This window comes from Zootermopsis nevadensis, unplaced genomic scaffold (genome assembly GCF_977971745.1).
Source record: "Zootermopsis nevadensis isolate Lab colony 2312 unplaced genomic scaffold, Znev_1.0 Znev_ptg000202l, whole genome shotgun sequence".
NCBI lineage: Eukaryota > Metazoa > Arthropoda > Insecta > Blattodea > Termopsidae > Zootermopsis > Zootermopsis nevadensis.
The window spans coordinates 134,386-151,179 of record NW_028259333.1 but is presented as its reverse complement, the minus strand read 5'-3'; the positions used below and the strand labels follow the sequence as shown (position 1 = coordinate 151,179).

Genomic DNA, 16,794 nt, shown 5'->3' with positions numbered 1-16,794 from the left:
AAAGCTGCACAGTGTTCAATACGTAGAAGGGTAAGCATGCTGCTCAGGCGCATGACTCAAACAAGTTAATTGCAGTTTCAGAGCATAATCATACTCTAAAACGGGTCTCTGATGCTCTTGTCAACCCAAGGTGGTAGATTTCCTCTTATATTATGAAATGGAATTACATAACTTGTAAAATTTACTGTAAAGACATTATCCTTATTTATACAAACTGAAAATCTCAGAATGCCTTTTCAGTAATTTCACTCACATCCATACTTATATCTTTTAATGGAGTTTTACTTTTAATCAGTTAAACACATACATATATAAAAGAGGCTAAAAAGCAGCATTACAGTAGACTTATAGCAAAATCAGACAATAAAATAAAAACAACATGGAACATAATAAAAAGGGAGACAGGGAAAATATATTTATCAGAACAAATGCCACCTCTTCTAATAAACAATGAAAAAGTAAATGATCCTGGAACAGTGGCTAATGCCTTCAATAAGTTTTTTCTAACAATTACTGAAAGCTTAAATTTAAATCAAACAGGGACAGAAGATGCTGTTTCCACTTTAAAAGCTGCATTTCCTGTAAACTTTTCTGGTTCTAATATCATTCCAACCACCGAAACTGAGGTGAAAAGTGTAATAAATTCCCTCAAATCAAAAAACTCATCAGGTTATGATGAAATAAGTAAAATTTTGAAGGCTTGTTCAGCTCTAATTAGTCGTCCATTAACCCACATTTGTAATCACTCATTATACACAGGCATTTTCCAGGACCACCTTAAAATATCAGTAGTACGACCACTGTACAAGAAAGGGGACAAAACCAATATGACAAATTACAGACCAATTTCACTTTTAACTACCTTTTCTAAAGTGCTTGAGAAGATTATGTACAATAGATTAAGTCATCATATGCATGCTAACAACATATTAGTCCAGGAACAATTTGGCTTCAGGAAATGTGTATCCGCTGAAGATGCTGCTTTCAAACTAACAGACAATGTTCTAAAATCTGTTAACCAAAAAATGCATGTTGGAGGAATTTTCTGTGATTTAGCAAAAGCTTTTGACTGTGTAAATCATGAAATTTTGTTGGATAAATTGCATTTTTATGGCATTCAAGGAATAGCAGCGCAATGGTTCAGATCCTATTTAACAGATCAAAGTAAAAGCACCTAAAAACAAACGAAATTTTTTCTCAAACTGGGGAACAATAAAACATGGAGTCCCCCAAGGGTCAATTTTAGGTCCCTTGCTTTTTATAATATACATAAATGACCTTCCTCCAATAATAAAAACAATAAATACTTCAACAGAACCCATAATATTTGCTGATGACACAAGCGTTATAATTTAAAATAAAAATTTTGATGATTTCTGTTCAACATCAAACATAGTTCTGTCTCATATGAGTAAATGGTTTACTGCTAACAAGCTGACCCTAAATCTAGATAAAATTTATAACAAATAACTCACCACAATGTGCTTCAAGTATTGGTTATGATGCGAAGTATATACAAGAGTCGATAAACACAAAATTATTGGGTTTGAAAATTGATAATCACCTAAATTGGACTAATCATATTGATGAACTGATACCTAAGTTAAGTGGCGCATGTTACGCAGTTAGATCTCTGTTCCACGTCAGCAACACTGACACACTCAGATCAGTATATTTTGCATATTTTCACTATTTAATGAAATTTGGAATAATTTTTGGGGGGAAATTCATCAAACATCAAAAAGATATTCACTTTACAAAAGAAAATTGTTAGGTTATTGGCTGGTGTAAAACCTAGGAATTCATGTAGAAGTCTATTTAAGAGATTAGAGATCTTAGCTCTCGTTAATGAACTTTATTGTAAATAACCAAGAACTCTTTCAAACTAATTCTGCTGTACACAGCGTCAACACAAGGAATAAAAATCAGCTTCATAGACCAATTGCCAGTTTTCAGAAGAGTGCATATTATGCAGGGATCAAAATTTTCAACAGTCTACCATCAAATCTCACAAGTCTTGTAAATAAAAAGGCACAATTTAAATCAGCATTGAAGAGATACTTAATTACACACTCCTTTTACTCTGTCGATGAATTCCTAATGTCTACAAGTAAGTCGTAATTTATCCTTTGTATTTTTGTGACATTTATATGACTTGTATTTGTATAACATGTATTGTATTATTATGACTTATTCTACATTCTATTGTCATCTGACTAACTTATGGATCCATGGAATGTAATAAAGATGCATGTATGTATGTATGTCCAATCAGGATAATACTTGGAGGGTGGTTTGGCATTAGATGTGTGTGTGTTTGTGTATGAGTAAGTGGCAGTACAGAACAGATTTATTTATTTTCATATCTTGGACCCCCATTAAATTACTTTAATAACCAAATTACAGTCTACTAGTGAAGGGAAAAGGTTGTGTTGTGTTTTGGAAAAAAAACACTTATATAAGAGCATGTGCGAATTCAATAGAACAATTTGCGCGGTCTTAGATTTATTTGCTGTGCTCCCATCTGAAACATGAATTCCTGCATTTACCCCAGTCAGGCAGAGAGGCCATTGGCAAATATATCTGGGGACAATGCCACAGAACGTCTGCATATATAATAAGATTCTCCGCATCATTTCCTATAATTGTGATCTGAACATGGCACGATATAGCATATACTTGAAGACGGCCGTCTTCCGGGTTGTTGCGCCGTGCAGTCTGGTAGAAGTTTACTGACGTTTCAGAGGTCCTTGCTGCCTCCATTATCAGGGCGATAGGTTACTCATAAAAAACAACCCAGTCTCACTGCCATAAAAACCTCAAATCCTACATAGCATATGGTTAGGTTAGTATGAAATGTGTATTTGTCTATATAATGATGCATTATCAAATCCACTATATTTACTGCATTTACTTAAAAGATATCAATACAATAAAATGAGGTGATACATGATTATCTCTGCACCTTTTATGTTCCCCATCTTCACAAAAAGGTTCACATTTCAGAAGGAAAAAAATTGAACGGGGAGGGGGGGGGAATGTACTAAAAAAGATGCTCTCCATATACATATAATTTTATGGAAGCTCTAATTTTATGTTTTCAAGCTAATTTATTCTTTTAAAATATCCATCGAAGCACAATATTATATCTGGATGAATTACTTTGTATTAGCAGATCGTTGAAATGTATGACTAAGTGATAGATCTCTTACATGTATAGAATTATAGTATCCTTTAAAGCAGAACACATTTTGTCACCCGAATATTAGTAATTTTAATTTCTGTTATCGTAACATGCTTGTATTTAATTCTTTGGATAAGTCGACATGACTATAAGAGAACGATAGATAAAAACACTTAACTTAAATCTTGAAGAATTCCGTATCTTTATATATTGTATGAGATTTTGATGATGATATTGGTTAATTATTAAATATCTAAGATTGTAGCACCTTATTGGATTGGGAGAAGATTTGGAAGCAGATTTCTGTACTGAAAAAGACAGTCCGAGAATTGGGCCACATGCAGTTCCAGATATTTACAGAAGTAAGGTTTAATAGAAATAAACAGAAATCAGGATTTAATAAAAAAATATGCCTGTAGTCTGTATATAATTTCATTACATCGTCACACTCATAGCTGTAAATATGTTTGTATATCCTCCGATTTGTGAAGTAGATTCTACTTCACTTGTATTTTAGATTTAATTTGTAGTTTAAACAAGACTACTGTGTTTTTACAAAACCTGATGATACATATATATTTATATATTTTAAATCTTGTCCGTCTAATCACAATAAACTCTTATTAAATATTAAAATATTACAATAATTAACATTTAAAATATATCAAATGATGTTCTTTATCGAAATATTCGATTTACATTAGACCATCATTTTTTCACGACATGTTTCAGTTCCTAAAAGAACTATCTTCAGGTGAATATAATTATATGAAGATTCAAATCAATAATAACTTAAATACAATTTCTATATATTATTTTAGCGCACATTTTTATCAGATATCAAACGATGTTCTTTTCCAGATTTTATTCCATTTTAATAGCATACTCGATGTTGTTCTGTATATGTACATCATGCTCGATATGACTTTGGTGTTAATTATTGTAATATTTTAATATTTAATAAGAATTTATTGTGATTAGACGGACAAGATTTAAAATATATATTTATTATATCACAATATGACGCAACTTTACCATCTCCTGATGATATATGTTTCTAGATTTTCCAAAGTACTCAATAAAATTATTCTTTTTTCCATTTCTGTTTGTTTGTTTGTTTATTTCAAAACCCAGTGTCGTCATTAGTTTTCACATGACAAAACTTCCTCACAATAAGAGTGTTAACCACTTTCTTGTCGAATGTAATGTTCGTCTTCTGGACTGAGGCTTGTAAGTAGATTGTAACATTTTGGATTGACGTACGTCCTCCATCTTCCAGGGTGAAGTGATGATAGATGCAGTATCTTTTACCAGTGTGTTCACGTCCACCTACTTACAAGTTTAATCGACATTCAAACTCAGAAGACAAACACTGACATCTTGTCATGAGAACCTCAGGTCTCATTTGAAATTTGTCATAATTATAATAATTTTTCTGAAAGGCGAAGCTGATTTACACGAGTATAACATACCTTTGAAGCAGAAGAAAAGAAAAGTCAATAATGAAGCAATCATGCAGTTTCAGCTTCTTCTGAAGAATGAAACAAGGGAATCCGTTTATGAAGAAAAGTAGAGAAAGTAGAGAGAGAAAGGTGAGTTTGGTTGTATCGATCAGGGCCCTGAAAACCAACCAGACCACTAACACGGCCCTTTTCAGGGCCCTGATCCATACAATCAAACTCACCTTTCTCTCTCTATTTTCTCTCCCTCTCCCACTCTCGCCCACGTGCTACCATTGGTCCAATCCCATAAATGCTCCCATTGGCTCGGGGCAGGCTACACCTTTCACTTCCCGGCCTATAAACCCAGCACCTCACACCCTATTGGCATATTCATCGCCCTGATGACGGAGGCAGTATGACCTCTGAAGCGTTGGTTAACATTGACCAGACTACACAGCGCAACAACCCAGAAGACAGAAATCTTCATACTCATCGCCCTGATGACGGAGACAGTATGACCTCTGAAACGTCGGTAAACATCGACCAGACTACACAGCACAATAACCCAGAAGACGGATATCTTCAAGATACAAGCTCCTTCTTCTTCACTGTGTATTATTACCCCTGCATAGATCATCCATCCTGTAAGTAAAAATAATATATTATGATATTAAAAGGAAACACTGTCATATAGTTAAGCAGTGTTATTCTACTGACGAAATAAGCAACAGAAACATGTGAACTATCTATTTGTTAGCTAAACAACCAAATCATGCACACAGCAAGCTAATAAATGAAAGTGCTGGCACACAATATAAAAAAAAACAGACTAGAATTGTATTCTCGTGAGCCTACTGACAAGGCAACACTTTTAATGCTGCAGAAGTTAACTATTAATCTGTATTTCATGATAACAGGTACACAAACTTAGTCGGTAAACAACGAACTTTTAAAACTCTTAAAATGGCATTGCAGGGGCTGGAAAAGATTTACCACTCACAGAATAGCAAGTATAATTTATGCAATATAAAGCATTAATGTGCACACATGCAGGCACACGTATGCGCACACACAACATCCTATCCAACTTCAAACTTTTCACCAAATGTAACAGCAAAAAAGATTAAATATTCCAAGAACCCTCCAACCCAACCAGACACTGAAGATGAACGTGGTTGATACAGAGAAGAGGCTTAGTATTCTATCTTGCTCTTAGTTTATTTAGTACCTGTGTATTGTAACATCCCCATGGGACTGAATGGCGGATACGCGTTGTGCGGTGAGGAAGATAAACTGGAAGTCTGTCTTCTGTCGGGGATGGTTCGAAAGTAAATTCATGATCCTTTGATGATTCATCATATCCTGAAATATAAAATATTTAACTAAAGAAGCAACAAAAACCTTAAAACAAGGACTTACAAAATCACCTATGAAATGCCAATGTAAGGATAACATTTATACAAAGCCTACTCTGCTTCCTATAAATCATGTGGCCTATTTATTCGTTCTACGTGTCGTCTGGTGACGGCGTAGCTTACAGTTCTCATACAATTTACTCTGAATACCATGCATGGCACAGGTCACATTTGAGGATTATGTCTACGATACCTCAGTCTTTGTGGAAATCACTATATTAAAATTAAAATTAAAATATGGTGTATACAGTCACACGCTAAAGTTAGAAATGTATTCCAACTATGAATTTGTGACTCATGAATTCAGAGTGAAAAGCAAACTAGAAGGGATTTATGTACAATGATTCTGTCAAAATAAATACATTAACATCATCACACAATTCTGTTGGCCATACACATTTGAAAATATGCAAAATACTGGGCAAATAAATTGTAAAATATGGTACAAAAATCGATAAGGTGTAACATATACAGAAGAAGAATGCAGACCAGATACAGCGCAGAATTGAAACAAACAAGGCAGAGTTACAAGGGAACCAGGGAGATGCTGGCAAGGTGATGAGGCTGATAAAGGCATTAAGATACTTAATCCATGAAGACGAGAAGGTATAAATGAATGAGAAAATGAAAGCCACAAACAATCATTCAAGGCAGAATTGGCACAATGCCTGTACCAAGTACCACAAACTAATTTCTAGGTAACAGGAAACAAGAACAAAAGGATTTGCGAAGTCCTATTTCTCACTGTATTGTACTCTTTGCTGCTCTTACCGCAGAGAAATAAAATCCATCCAAGATATAGAAAGGTGGCTTAATAGCTTCCCAAAGGGCCATGATTAAACAAACAATGGCGTATGAACAATCTCCTGTAGGCATGATGTCTTCTACATGAGGGTCATTCATAGACGACACTTTCACTTCCAACGTCTGTTTTTGGTGATCAATCTTAATTTCACCCTGCAATCAACATTTGCCAAAATCAAAGTCTCTGAGGAGACACAAACACATTACAAATTAAAAACATAGTTAACAGAACACATAAGAGGCCACAAACATCAAACATCTGATTCAGCTTTCACTATCAAACCCAAAACACTTTTGCCTACATACGATGTAATTTACTTCTATTAATTTTTCACTTAAAATTAAATATCATCCCACCACACGTCTGACAATACGTTGGATTTGAGAGAGACTACTTGTCCATAAAACAGAAAAGTTGAGAAGTACTGTTTTAGAGAAATGTTCTGATTCTTACTTTGCGTCCGCACCCTTGGAGCAAACTCTCGAAAAGGGACTTCACTTGCAAATCAATCATATCACGTGGTTCGATCATGTTTTCTAGATCCTGAAACATACAAAACAGAAACTAAATAACCACAGAAGAAACAGTTCAAATTCCTATAAAATTAGACAACAGCTACTACAGTCTTCAAAAATGCAACTCAAAATACCTGGTAGGGCAGGAGTACCTGAACAGCTGCATTTTCACCTTATCCAGTGAAAAATTATTAGCCACAGTTACTAGGATTCATACTACCCACGTAACAAATATCAACAATTCAGAGGAACATACTGCCTCGATATTTTCAGCCCTAAAGATGGAAGCAGGACGTTCCTCAGGAATGTTGGTATTTACATACAAATCCACATGGATTTACAACCCACAAGACCAATATTTGCGGATTAACAACAACGGCTTCATGAATTCATATTTAACAACTTAACAAATGTTTAACAAGCTAAGAAATGTATGCACAGCGTAACAGTGATGGTCCAATGTCTGTGATGTCAGTTGTCTGGAATCAGCAACAATTGATCCATAACCACTGTGCCCCTGCCAGCAGCTTCCAAAGTCTGATTTCTCACTCAAATGAAAGTAGCATTTTTTAAAAAATGTGCATTTCTCATTTAATAGTACCACACCAAAGGAGTTGCACTGAAGTGGCACTTAATCATTGATTGCAAATGACACCGAGTTTATTACTTTCACTTACATCAAAACTTGATGTTGCAACTTCCAGTGCAAAATTTACAAGTGTAACTCATACTATTACAAAGATTTAACAAAATGTAAGCAAGCACGATAAATATGAAGTTGATGCAATGTTGCAATGTGTAGTCTGGTTGAAACTCGCCTACATCGCAGAGGCGCTTAATGCCTCCGAAACGTTGGTAAATTTCTACCATAACCTAGAAGACAAGTCACCTGATTTCTGGCTGCTTGCACATTACAATCTGCACAAATAGAAAACATTCAAATACAATCTTATTCTTCTTCAGTTGGTGGACCCTGGCTTCCTTACATACAATACAAAATTTTCCTGCCTTATTTTACTTCCCCTGAGTATTACAATTTTTAATAGTAAATGAGTAGTAATTTCTCTGGAATAAACACAGCATAAAACAAACAACCATTGCAGCAGTGTAGTTACCATGTGCTTTATACACAGGAGGTCCCTGGTTCAAATTTCAGCCTGGAGACCTATTATCCTGAGACTTCCCTCAGTCCTTCCAGGCACATCCTGGGTCAGTACCTTAAATTAGGTGAGGACAAGATAGCACTCCCTCCACACCCTTTCCCATCCATTATATATCATCTAATGCCATAAAGTCTTAACTAGTAGCTAATGACAGTGGCGAAAAATAAACCACAAACAAATAAAAATATAATTTTTAAAGCAAGTGACATCCACAAAATCCGTCACCAACGGCGTATTTCCTGAAAGGATAAACAGAAAGTGGGGATGAAATTCGAGTTTCTCACAGAGAACAGGTGAGTATCAAAGTCATGGAAGAACATATTTCCTCCAGTATGTTCCTCCAAGACAAAAGGTACCCACCTACAAACCCACATGGCAACAGACAGAAAATGGGATCTCAAGCCAAGTTAATTGTAAATTTGTCTGAATAAAATAAAACTGGTACTGCTGTTCAGTCTGATATGCATTCACTACAGCGCAGATGCAAATAAGTGCATTACACAATTTAATCATTTAAAGAGGAAATGACAGCCATCTGAATTGTAAAAAAGTTGTAACAAAACTCATTCTATTGTAAACATTAATCAACATTTGAACAGAATAACAACCTCTTTCTTAGATATTAAGGGACGGTAGACGGTAGACTACTGTCCCTTAATATCGGACACACAACACATCACTTACAACCCAATATAAAACATCCAAGCACAACCTCCAAATTTAAAGGAGAGACAAAACTTAAAACCAAACAAATCAATATACGCAACGCAAGATGTACAACAGTTTTTAAAATTGATAGACCTGATGATGATGTAATACACATTGAAACATGTCGTCAATACAAAAAATGTAACAAGATACTCTTTCTTAGAGTTTAAAATGGTAGTGACCTTTCGTTTATTTGACATCGACTCTGCACATGACCATTTTATTTGTCCTACCTTCCTTGCCTTCATAAAGAATTTGTACTTCTGAGAACTGCTACTGTTTAGGAATTCCAGGACATCTTCCCGATTCAGAATTGTTACAGGATTGTCAATTTGTATGTTGAATGCTGAAACAATTTTGTCCAGTTCTTCTTTTTTCCTGGAAATTACTTCACCTGCAACAGGAAACAAGTGAGAAATGATATACACAGTAATGTAACCCACTGACCCAAATGTGATCAACTGCTACTCCAAACAAACTATTTCATTGAGACGGTCGGGACCTGGTGCCAATTTAACGAAGATGAAAGGATAGGCAATGTGCCACTTACAGAAATCTTCAATATTTAAAAGCTGTAAATTTTGTAATATAGTAGAGTCAATCGAGACTATTAGTTTGAATGGAGTACAGTACATAAATCTTGTAAATCAACCTTCACCCAAGTTATTAATTCAATACATCAAGTAACGCGAGTTGAAATAAACTGAAACTTCCTATATAATGCTGTATATGGAGGAAGACCAACAGGACTCTCAGAAAAGAAGAAGCCTAATATGACACTTTTACGCAATTTCAGTAAAATGGGCCTGAAATCTGCGCATCTTTTTAAACAGCCAAAAATAGAACATATTTGAAACAAATATGACGAAACAGACATTTACACATAATCAGTGTGCATGGTAAAATGCCCTCTTAAAACACATATACAATCAGGAAGGGGACAAGTCATATTTTATTTATAAAAAACTAATTGTTTAAAGATAACAAATTTCTTGTTGAGAGCATCCAATATATGAGATGAAGGAAAAGCAGAGGGAAAGAAAGCCCAGTACCTTCTTCTGACTTTATTTCGTATGTGCCGCGACCAGTTGCATCGAAGCGTCTCCTTACAATTATATGGTCACCATATTGTTCTCTCTCGTAATTAAGGTGACCAGTATTCTTCAATGTCACTTCGATGGTAGCAGTGACTTTACCCTTCTTTATAAATTCTGGAAGAAACAGGAACAATTCTAAAATTCTGATACACACACTTAATCTTCCTTCCAATATCATATGAAATAAAATTAAAGTTTTGGACCAAATCCACTGTTCATTCAGTATTAGGTTAACTGAGGGGATCCTTCGCAATTCTCATGTTCTCTAATTCAGTCATTTGGGCTTGATGATATTAAACATCACGATCTTACAAAATTTACTTAATGGGTTGGCAATAAATACCATGGTATAATTTTTTTCATCAGTGCAGGAATGGTAAGTCATGGTAGGAGAATATCCAGCGCACAATATGCTGGATCTTCTCTGCCCCCTGAGTTACCAAGCTCACACATGTACACACTATGAATTATTTTATATAATCAGATTAAAGAAATTTAAAAACATAAATAATATGTACTGGGAAATTAGTTTTAAGGGAAGATAAGAGATGACAAATTTCAGTTCATTACCTGTGTAGACTGTACACTCAGACTTTTCAGACTGGACTAAATTCAAGCTAGATAAGCAAAGACTAAACCTATGACCTTAGCAACTTGTTACAATATGTTACCTTTCAAAGAGGTTCCTCTCTTAATAGCTCTTGGGTTACCTCCCAAACCAAGTACAAGAGCATAAACTATCACAGTTTTGCCACTGCCATTCTTCCCAAAAACAAAATTACCTCTTCCGTTCAGACGAACCTCCAAGGATGAGTGGCACATGAAATTTGTTATGTATATTTTTTCAATGATCCCAGATTTTGGTTCCTGTAATGTCAATATTCTTTTAAAATAAAATTGCAGTAAACTCTACAAATGAGGCAAACTTGTCCCTGAGCACTAGAACCATGCTAGTTCAGTTGCAACACATCAATCACATTTATAATAATCAATCTTCAGGGGCTCCTATAATGTATAAAGTTCCACACTTTTCTGTCAATTCATGACACACAGATTGAAACTTCAATCTGCAGTACAACAAAAGTGGAACTCCAAGATCCAAATTCTTAAAATGTTCACACATGAATACACGACTTAGAAGAAACCCAGGCACCAAAACAAATATTTAGTAACATGGCAACCTGGTACATATTATAATTTATGCTCTGCGTGTGTAATCATGTGCCTATAAATAAGGACTCATATACACCAGTTACATAGAACTCACATTTGAGGGGTGTCCACTAGAACTGGATTCGTCTCCGTCATTATCTCTTCGGAATTTAGAGGTGCTCGGTGCATCGTCTGATTCTCGAACTCGCTCATCTCGACTGCCAGAGTTCTTTTGTTCAAGTGAAGCTCCTTTCACATTCATTTTTAAAGATGACCTACAGAATCAGAAACATGTGAGAACTACAACTTTACTTCTTAGATAATTTCATAAAAATGTAACAAACTTAATTTGACAGACTTCAACACAACTTACATGCGTAATACCTGTCTCATATAAACCGTACTTCTTGAATGAATTATCCTAGAAATAAGATAGAACTTTCTTTCTGCTGTTACGTCCTCCCTTACATCCAAACTAAGTAACCACATCTAAACAATTACTCATAAAACACACAAAATATGTAGCTTAAACTCAAATTTTAAATATTTCACGATACTGTATCACATCACTACTCGCTTACACAGGCCCACCTGACTCAATTCTCATTCAGCTAGACACTAGATGTACGTAATTTTTAATAGGTCTTATTTCATAAGGAATTCAAGAATAAACAAATATGCAATTTCCACATTTACTTCTAGTCAATCAACATAATCTGGACATGTGAAGGCCAGAGTGAGCGAGCAATTTCGCATGAGATACGGGTCAAATGCCATTTTTAGATCAATGAAATCTAAAATCCTACAATGAGCTGGGTTTATGGCTTGAAATAGAAATCTAAGGAATTCACACTGAATTTCTTGGTAAACATCAATTTGGAAGGCACGTACTTGGAGGAGCTGGTAATTATATAATTCCCCGTGTTACATGATGGTGTTCGCTCGACTCGCCACCAAAGTCAATTTCCATTTATGCCTGTGTCCTGCCAGTGGTCTCCTTACTTCAAACATGAGGTACACATTTCATATACCTCCAATGCGCGCTACATGTCTCCTCCATCAAGCCCTCCTAGATTTTATTATCGTAACAATATTTTTGAATACGCTGGATACTACGTGCAGAACGTAAAGCCTTTGTGTTTGCATTTCTGTACAAAAAGTGCTCAAAATCGTTTATATCGAGGGGAAAGTATGGAATTTGACATAAACCGACCAGTCCAAAAAAAGAATATTAATTAACAAGAAACAGAACAAGGGGGAACAAATTACAAAATATTCTATCAACTGGTTTCAAGGCACACATTTCTTTCTACTCGGATCCCAAATACATCCATCCACATTCAATTCGACTCGAATGTAGAGAAGTTTACACAGCCCTGTTTTAGTTGCAAAGAATAACAACATACTAGGTCTCTCTTCACACACGAACATGTTTTGGTCATTTAAAATTACGTAACTTCAGTATCGCAAACCAGACAGCGTCGAATGACAGAATAATTAGTTAATAATTAACCGGAAAGTATTCAGGATGGACGGCCAGTGGCGTAGTTTAAGGTACCATCCAGGCATCTTCCTGGAGATACTGAGGAAAATCATGAAATACCTCCATCAGAAAGCACGGTCTTTGGGCTGAGAACAGAGCCTCACAAATACGAAACCCGAACTGTAATTATGTGACTGCGATGATGTTCTTTGTCACTGAACAAGTAGACCTATTTTCTATACGTGTTTGAGGATTCTTACGTTAGTAAGGGAAAATTGACTGCATAAAAACGTAACAAATGGCTGCTCAGTCAATATGTTCTTGAAGAAAGGTACATTTATCATTAATTATATTACAAAAATAACGTTATATAAATCAATAATGGACTGAATCGTTTCCTTGGCTTTATAAACTCGTCATTAAAGAAAAACTAAGATGATTTTGGTAAGATCTGAGTTCCCCACGGCGACGAGTATGATGATGGGGGCACAAGGATCTGAAACGGCGGTCAATATCTACCAAACTATAAACGGCTTCCGTACAGACTAAACTTTTAGACGACTAATAGTGCCTTCCACTGACGTTAAATTGTTTCGACGGGTAAGATCGAGCGAGTTCACCCGGTGACTGCCACGACTGCACACTGGCCGGCAGAAAAGCAGCTCATTCATTACAATTGCAGTGCCTAATTGGGCACCTCCAAATACAAATTAGAGAAAAATCCGGGCCAGCCTTGTGACATATTCTGGCCTCCTGACGATAACTGACAGATACAATGACCTGAATGTTAACGCCATCCGCAAGTTAAAAATGAACTCGGACACGCTGTCAAAAATGTATCCCCTTTTAAACCGTTGCTCTAACACTTTTAAGTTTTTCATTCGGGCTACTACGGCAACCGCTGCTCGTTGTTGTCCCCATTTTAAAGAAGAACAATTAGGATTCTCTTAGCTCGAATGTGACTCCGATGCAGTTCGAAGAGCCTCACACAACAGTTAAATGGAGTATTCTAATTGTGACTGCGCGTGGTACGTGCAGCGCGTCCTTCGTTCGCGGATGAAAACGGCACCTGATGTGGAGGGCAGCTGCTAATACTTTAAAGGTTGCTGTGTATGCGAGTGGAAATGTATATGGATTCTGAAAGACTAAATATAATTAATTCATCAACACAAATTACAGGACAGAATTTAGCAATTAGTAAAACTCTTACTGGTGAATACCATAACATAAGTGTAAAAGTTTCAACCTGTAGTTTAATATCACCTTAGCTGTACACACAGCCACGTTGTTCACGATCTCGCAGTTTAACAGCTTTCAGTAGAGGGACAAAAATGTTTGGTACTGGTGAACAGTTGTAATTACAACTAATACTTTTGCTGCAATGTCACTGACAATTAAAAAAACTGGCACAAGAACAAATACAAATAAAAGCTTTCTTACTCAGACTAGTGACAGAGTCCTCAAGCAATACGGTACGATCCCTAACTCACAAAGCAAGATGCAATCAAGCCATGGCCAGTGCATGCCTTTCAAATTCCAATGCAATGCCAAATGTAGAATGACTTTCAATAAAAGATAATCATCACAAGGCACAGAAAGTATGATCCCAAAATCCTAACAAGCTGTCTTTTTATACTAAAACACATAAGCTCCATTAGGCCCTCATGCTATTGTCATTAAAGAAAAAAGTAACCATATTTATTCCTCTGTTACTTTAATAATGCTTTGTCATTTCCGAGGAACACTTATCATAAACTGGCAGGAACATTGTAAATTATAAATTGTACAGAATACAGCAATACCCAGAGGAACTGAGGAAAATAATGAAAACTGAAAAGTTAGGGTATCAGATTTGAATCCTGAGACTATGGTGAACTGGAAAGAGAGTAAAACAAAGCAGCTGTGGCATATTTTGTTATATAGTTCACTGGAATGATGAGAAAACATCAGTCTTGACACCTGTAACCAATTTCAGGATGTAAGCCACATACAGCGGTATAAATTTTTCCTATTAATTATAGTTAATACATTCATTCCTCAATTTTTAAAGGCAGATATTCCCTTTTTTATTGCTACATATATAAAAATTAATTTCATACTCATTTAGAGAAAAATTATTATCGATATGGTAACGTGATACATTCACATACTAAATAAAACCTACAAGTAAATATGTAGTACACACACATTTAATATAATGAACACTGCTAATTTGATACTAATTAAAACAAATTATATAAACAACAAAATTATTATTCTTTAACCCACTGCTCCTCAGACTGTACAAGAAGAAAAACACAGTGAAATGTCACCTGTAATTTTAAACTGGGTTTAAGGCACTACAATCTACTGTTTAAAATGTTTTAAAAATAAATTTAAATGGTGGCATTTGACATCAATATATGACGATTCACTTGTGGGTACAAGTCGATTGCTGAGGTACCAACTGAGAAGCTACAGAATTAAATATGCTATCTTGTTATTTGTTTCATAGAGATCCTTGAAACAGCAAAGAGCATTCTCAGATTTTTTTGTTCAATATTTGGACCAAATACGTATGCTGCAGGACCCTTGTAAGGGGGGGAGACATTTAGACAGGGGTAGGGGTGATTTGACTGAAGAGTATCAATGGGATTAGCAGAGCAAGGTATTGTATCACCTGCCTGGAAAGAGTAGTAAACTATAGCACATCCCACAGTACTGCAGTATGATACAGCTTGCTTTTATGATATATAAAGAGTTCAATTTCTTCCCAATAAAAAATGACAATCTCATAAACTCGTGGGTATTTTAAGTAGAGCTGAAGTCTGAACTTCATTCCCTCAAATATATACACAGTCATAATGATATAAACAGGGGCATTTTAAACTGCCTTTAGACTGTTTAGTCCGATTTTGACATTCTGCAGGAAAACAAAATTCCTTTTAATTATTCCAAATTGTTTGAAAATTTCAAGTGAATCTTAGTTAGAGAATCCTTTCCTTAAAGTGGATGATTAGGTTAAAAATTAATCTTTGACGTACTGTCAAGCCTTAGAAGCATTTTGGACATACACAGTGCTATTTGTCTGAATATACAAACATTATAACAATATCATGACACAACAGGACCATATAGTCCTATTCAACCAACCACACACACACAAATTAATGGGACACTTAACCCTTAAAGCTTAGGAACATTTGTTCACACAGATCAACGCTTATATCGTCCAGTAACCGAGACCTTCAACAAAATGATGGACACCAAGAGAATTCAATGGATGTCATGGTATTGGCCAAATTTTATTTTAGATTTTAATTGAATTATTCTTATTACCAGATGCCATACTGCCACAACAAGCTGGTTCAATTTCACTGTCAAATGAGATTACTTCATCAGAGACACTCTTCAAAATTAGATGTTCTCTATTTCGTTCCTCAAGTTTCAACTAAACGTAACTTCAATACATATGTCAGTTTCTGTAAACATACGACGTAGGTCATTTACAGTATTCAAACTTCCAAAACAACAAAAATCACGCAACTACAAACAATGAATGAAGTATTATTTGTTGTGGCAACATTGCGTGTTTCATCTAGCTTACATTCAGATGTCACTGACAAGACATCATCCCCATGTGATCTTTTGGTAAAAATAACTTTCATAGGGTTGGTAATCTTAATTTCAATTTCGGAGTTGTGTGTGTGTTTGCTTACAGTTCAAAAAAATATATTCTAATTCATATGAAATTTGAAGTGCTTCTTCCTGGAAACCAAGAAGATATTTTAGAAAAGTCAAAAACTCAGTCCTGAATTTGAGTGCTGGTGATGGTGCTTCCTGTTGCTTGG

At 35.4% G+C, this 16,794-nt stretch overlaps 1 protein-coding gene across 12 annotated transcripts in view; it reads right to left on the bottom strand.

Moving 5' to 3' along the window:
• Positions 1-16,794, bottom strand: part of LOC147870768 (structural maintenance of chromosomes protein 6-like) — a 28,378-nt gene that overhangs the window by 3,804 nt on the left and 7,780 nt on the right. For 8 of the 12 annotated variants that reach the window (XR_015533172.1, XM_087341978.1, XM_087341982.1 and 5 more), the window contains 8 exons: positions 11,597-11,756; positions 11,001-11,196; positions 10,285-10,443; positions 9,466-9,626; positions 7,300-7,389; positions 6,813-6,998; positions 5,855-5,988; positions 5,249-5,268 (listed from right to left, as the gene is read on the bottom strand). Coding sequence is in view for 9 of the 12 variants with exons in the window: in XM_087341978.1 (XP_087198104.1) it covers positions 5,249-5,268; positions 5,855-5,988; positions 6,813-6,998; positions 7,300-7,389; positions 9,466-9,626; positions 10,285-10,443; positions 11,001-11,196; positions 11,597-11,756 (1,106 nt within the window). In the remaining 3 variants the exon portion in view is untranslated. Of the gene's footprint in view, positions 1-1,475; positions 5,269-5,854; positions 5,989-6,812; positions 6,999-7,299; positions 7,390-9,465; positions 9,627-10,284; positions 10,444-11,000; positions 11,197-11,596; positions 11,757-16,794 lie in introns of all 12 variants that reach the window. The other 4 variants (XR_015533174.1, XR_015533173.1, XM_087341979.1 and 1 more) reach the window with 4 other exon arrangements.